Below are 5,876 nucleotides of genomic sequence, written 5' to 3'. Positions count from 1 at the left end.
AATGGATAATATACGATTATCCATCGTGAAATATTAAAATCGGAAGATTTAATAAAATCTTTGATCCTTTTCATGTGATACATGTTTGTAGTTAAATAGAACAAAGCAGCATGTGTTTGTATTGGGATAGGGAAGAGCAGGACCCATACATACGTCCTTCAATTATTGGTGCCTGCTCCGCTGGGTCCACTACCCATTCCAGCTATGCCAAATGCCAATTTCCTTCACTATCAATCATCATCATTCATCCCTATTTAATTATTCAACAAACAAATAATATCTACTCTTCACCTTCCCTCTTTTCTAGCGCAAATACCATTCTATCTTCATCAACGGTAACACCTTCTTTTCACAACTTTATTATTAACACAACACAACACAACCAAACCCCCCAATCCCAATAATGGCTACCAAATTCTCTCTGCTTCTTTTCCTTTCCTTCTCTCTCTTTTTCTTTCTGTCGTTTTCTGTTTCATCGGACGCTCCACGAACCTACATAGTCCACGTGGCGCAATCCCAGAAGCCCACGCTATTCGCCGCGCACCACCACTGGTACAACTCCATCCTCCGCTCCCTGCCCCCCTCCGCGCACCCGCCCACCCTCCTCTACACCTACTCCGCCGCCGCCGAAGGCTTCTCCGCCCGCATCTCCCCCTCCCAGCTCCCCCACCTGCGGCGCGCCCCGGGGGTCCTCGCCGTGGAGCCCGACCAGATCCGGCAGCCCCACACCACCCGCACGCCGCGCTTCCTGGGGCTGGCGGACTCCTTCGGGCTCTGGCCCAACTCCGACTACGCGGAGGACGTCATCGTGGGCGTCCTGGACACGGGAATCTGGCCGGAGCTGGGCAGCTTCTCGGACCACAACCTCTCCCCCGTCCCCGCCACGTGGAAAGGGACGTGCCAAAGCTCCCCCGACTTCCCCTCCTCCCTCTGCAACAGAAAAATCATCGGCGCCAAAGCTTTCTTCAGAGGCTATGAATCCTACCTCGAGAGACCCATCGACGAGTCCGTCGAATCCAAGTCTCCCAGAGACACCGAAGGCCACGGCACGCACACCTCCTCCACCGCCGCTGGCGCCGCCGTCTCCAACGCCAGCCTCTTCCACTACGCGCAGGGCCAAGCGCGTGGAATGGCCTCCAAAGCCAGAATCGCCGCCTACAAAATCTGCTGGAGTCTCGGCTGCTTCGACTCCGACATCCTCGCCGCCATGGACGACGCCGTCTCCGACGGCGTCCACGTCATCTCCCTCTCCGTCGGCGCCAACGGTTACGCACCTCAGTACTTCCGCGACTCCATCGCCATCGGCGCCTTCGGAGCTTCTCGACACGGCGTTCTCGTGTCTTGCTCCGCCGGGAACTCCGGTCCCGGTCCTTTCACCGCCGTGAACATCGCGCCGTGGATTTTAACCGTTGGAGCTTCGACCATCGATCGCGAGTTTCCCGCGGATGTTATTCTGGGCGATGGTAGGGTTTTGAACGGTGTGTCCTTATATTACGGTGATTCCTTACCCGATTTCAATCTTCCTTTGGTTTACGCCGCGGATTGTGGAGGTAGATACTGTTACATGGGGTCTCTAGAATCTTCGAAAGTTCAAGGGAAGATCGTTGTGTGCGATCGAGGAGGCAACGCTAGAGTTGAGAAAGGTAGTGCAGTGAAGCTGGCTGGTGGGTTGGGAATGATTTTAGCCAACACTGAAGCGAGCGGTGAAGAGCTTCTCGCTGATGCTCATCTTCTGGCTGCTACTATGGTGGGTGAAACCGCAGGGAATAAAATCAAGGAGTATATAAAGCTGAGTCAGTACCCTACTGCTACGATCGAGTTTAGAGGCACTGTGATTGGTGGTTCTCCTTCTGCGCCTCAAGTTGCTTCCTTTTCTAGCCGTGGACCGAATCACCTCACTCCGCAGATTCTGAAGCCTGATGTTATTGCTCCCGGGGTTAACATTTTGGCAGGCTGGACTGGTCGTGTGGGCCCCACCGATTTGGACCTTGATCCTAGGAGGGTCGAGTTTAACATAATTTCGGGGACTTCTATGTCGTGTCCTCATGCTAGTGGCATTGCTGCTTTGCTTAGGAAGGCGTATCCTGAGTGGTCACCTGCGGCTATTAAGTCTGCTCTGATGACTACGGCTTATAATGTTGATAATTCTGGTGGGAATATTAAGGATCTCGCAAGTGGCAAGGAGTCAAATCCGTTCATTCATGGGGCTGGTCATGTTGATCCCAATAGGGCACTTAATCCCGGGTTGGTTTATGATTTGGATACTGAGGACTACTTGGCCTTTTTGTGTTCAATTGGGTACGATGCTAGTAAGATCGCGGTTTTCACTAGAGAGCCTGCTGGTGGGGATGTTTGTGAAGGGAAAGTGGGTAGGTTGGGTAATCCGGGTGATTTAAATTACCCTTCTTTCTCTGTGGAGTTGGGTGGAGGAAGCGGGGTGGTTAAGTACAAAAGGCTTGTTACTAATGTGGGAAGTGAGGTTGATGCTGTTTACACTGTTAAAGTGAGTGCTCCACCTGGTGTTGCTGTTAGTGTTTCACCCAGCACGCTTGTGTTCAGTGGTGGAAGCAAGACGCAGGCATTTGAGGTGGCGTTTACCAGAGTTGCCTACGCTGGTTCTCAGAGTTTTGGGTCCATTGAGTGGACTGATGGAAGCCACGTTGTGAGGAGTCCTATTGCTGTCACGTGGAACGGTGGATTCTCCTCCTCCATTTGAGTAATGGATTTGAGTTAGTCTCTTTGTGGTTTTTCAGTTAGCTTATTGTACAAACTACAAAATAACAACTTGGAAGTAGTTGAACAAGGGCTGCTAATAATTTACGGGGATCAAGTAGAATCTGTCACACGAGATTCGGTAACGGATAGTTCGGATTACTGTGGCTTGCATGTTTATCATGTTGAGATTAAAATACACTAGACATCGTGCTAGACAAGATGCATAGGGCAACATAGTACACTTACACATGCTAAGGGCATTTGAGTTTTTCGTGTCTTATGCATGTGGCTTGTCCTTCCATTGATGTCAATTGTTGTCTGATGGAGCAGTGGACTCTCATCATCCATTTGAATTGCACTCGGGTGTTGCTGTGGAAACACGTCATTCACAGGTTATGGATTTAGTCTCTTTGTAATTTTTCAGTTAACTACAAAATAATACAAAAATTTACGGAGATTTAGTCTCTTCGACTTATTGTGAAAACTACAAATTACTTTTTTCGATATGCTGTTTCATGCTAGTGTACTCGCAACAACTTTGAAGTAGTTGATGTAGGGCTTCTAATAATTTAGTGAATTGAGGCTTATTTTAGTATTTCTTTAGAAACACTCAGAGAAGAAAATGTGGAAACAAAAATTAAATTAACTTTTTCAAAAATTAAAATTAGTTTTATTTATAAATTAATTTGTAAAAGCTCATTTTTATTGACTTTTTTTTATAAATATTTTTAACTTGTGTATAAACTAAAATTAATTTATAAAAAAATTTAATTTCATTTTTTTCTCTCTCAATAGGTGTTTTGAAAAAGTTTATGTATAGATTCTAAAATAAGATCTGACATGAGATGTGATTTGTAAGATCTGTGGTATAGATTATTGTGGTTTAAATCTTTCGTGCCTTTTGGTCGATCCTCTCACTGATGTCAAGAGGAAACCAATGCTTTTAGGACTTAAATGCATTAATTTCAACTAGTTCAAGTAAATTGAATAACATGAGTCACAGGACATGGTCAGATGTATTATTGTATAGTTAGCGTAAGTTTTCAATTGGAAAACTTAATGAACATGCATGCTCATAATTATTGAAGCAACAATTTCGTTGTTTTCTCTTCCTCACATGTATAACTTCCATTGACTAAAGTTTAGTTCTAGCTTCCACTCAACGGCGATGAATTGTTTTACATATCTTTTTGGATTGCTAACTTTGCACTGTTGTCCAGTAATACGTCCTTATGTTGTAACATTCTTATTTGAAAAGCAGCATTTTCTGGTTTCAAAGTTATCGATGCAAGATTGTTAGGTTTATCTGATATTCATCAAAATTAATATCCAATGACAGCACCGCTCTAATTTTGATTAATTTTAATGGCAGAAGGAATTAAAGTCTTCAAAGTCATTAATATCTTTCATATTTCTTAAAGGTTTGATTTTACTTTTATTTCCTATAGAAATAAGTGACGGGAATTAAAAGGATGAAAAATAATATTTATAAAGACTTAAATGAATTTTTTTTTAACTAATTATAAAGACTAAAAGATAAAATTTATGAAACTATAATAATAAAATAAGGGAATTAAACTTTCCTTAAATCATATGTTATAAGAGGCAACACAAGACAGAAACAGTCTTCATTAGTCACAGCCTACACTTGCGATTAGTGCTACTTTGGCGTCTGAGATTAGCTAATGTTTTGTGTGTATAGTCGACCTTTCAAATCAACAAACACGTGGCTTTCTAAATTTAATCCAAACTCTGATGATTTGTTTTTGATTTACCAATGCATACCAAATCTTGTATTAATAGGACTACATATGCATGGTACTATTTTGTGATTTTACAAAATTGACTTGCAACCAATGATATATATAACTCACAAAAGGAGGGTTTAATAAGTTTATTTGAAGCACCCATGGAAGACTTGCAATCATGTGATTTGTGATCTTACAAAAGGATGGCCCAAGAAGTTTACAAATTATCCTAGAACTTGTTATTTTTTTAGTGGCTATTAGTATTAGAAATTATGTTTACATTGTCACACTTAAATGAATTTCTGGACAAAATTTATTGAAAAAATAATAATATTTGCTATAAATAAATTAATTTAAACAATCTGCATATAGTGTGGAAAAGAAAATTTACAACTTTGTAAATTATGGTGTCAGTTGATTTGGAGCTAAAATGGATAAAGTAATCTGACTGTATTTAGTATTTCAGCCTATTGCTTTATGTTTAGAAGTAAAGTGTGCAATCCTTAGGAAAACCAATTGTTATTAATATTCAATGGCTTGCACGAGTTCATGACGATGCAAGTTTGAACAAATATAGTATTTTATTGTCAATCAATTAACAGTTATATTAAAAATGTCCAACAGTGCTGATGTGTTAACTTTTAAAATTTTGCTTCTCGCTCAAAAGCTGTAATGATAATATTTTTGTAGTTTTATTGTAAATTTTTAGCATTTTATTTGGAATTTTGGAGTCTTTTTTCCCATGTTTTGTGCACACTGTTATAGCTTGTACAAATATAGTATTATCATAAATGCTTTTTGCACACTGATGTCAAGAGGATACCAATACTTTTAGGACTTAATAAATTAAATGCACTAATTTCAACTAATTTAAATAAATTCAATAACTTTACTCACGGACATGAATGTATTATTTTGTTATAGATGTATATTTTCAACAGGAAATTTCAATGAACATGCGTGTTCGTAAAAGTAATAACAATATAATGATTAATGAACTTTTATTTCGGGCCTTTCTCACGTAGAAGGAGCCCAATACCCAACAAGTATTTCAACCTACTAATGCTAATTAGTGCCACTGCCACCTGGTTTGTGGGTACACTGGACCTTTTTCTATCTAAAAATCATATTATTTTTATTTATTTATTTATTTATTTAAAAATGTATACCAAATCCTGGATTATGAGACCACATAATACATATGCATGTACTATATTTTTGTGATTTTGAAAAAATGGGTGGCATGCAATGATATAAAAGTTACAAAAGGAGGGAGTGTTATTCTCTTTAATATATTTGCATAATATTTTAATTTTACAAATTATCCTACAACTTGTTCTTCATGAGAAACAGTTATACAATATACGTACGTTCTTTTGGGTGACACGGAAGGCTTGTCAACTAATTATTTTT

At 40.3% G+C, this 5,876-nt stretch overlaps 1 protein-coding gene across 1 annotated transcript; it reads left to right on the top strand.

The window, feature by feature from the left end:
* The first annotated feature begins 274 nt into the window (after nucleotides 1–274).
* Nucleotides 275–3,170, top strand: LOC109812595 (Subtilase family protein). Its single transcript, XM_083074817.1, has one exon. It carries the CDS (start codon nucleotides 404–406, stop codon nucleotides 2,714–2,716), a length of 2,313 nt encoding a protein of 770 aa, XP_082930943.1. The 5' UTR covers nucleotides 275–403; the 3' UTR covers nucleotides 2,717–3,170.
* The last annotated feature ends 2,706 nt before the right edge of the window (nucleotides 3,171–5,876 follow it).

This window comes from Cajanus cajan, chromosome 5 (assembly GCF_000230855.2).
Source record: "Cajanus cajan strain Asha chromosome 5, NIPB_CcT2T_4, whole genome shotgun sequence".
NCBI classification, from domain to species: domain Eukaryota; kingdom Viridiplantae; phylum Streptophyta; class Magnoliopsida; order Fabales; family Fabaceae; genus Cajanus; species Cajanus cajan.
Note: the sequence above shows the minus strand (reverse complement) of the source record. Positions and strands in the feature narration are given on the sequence as shown.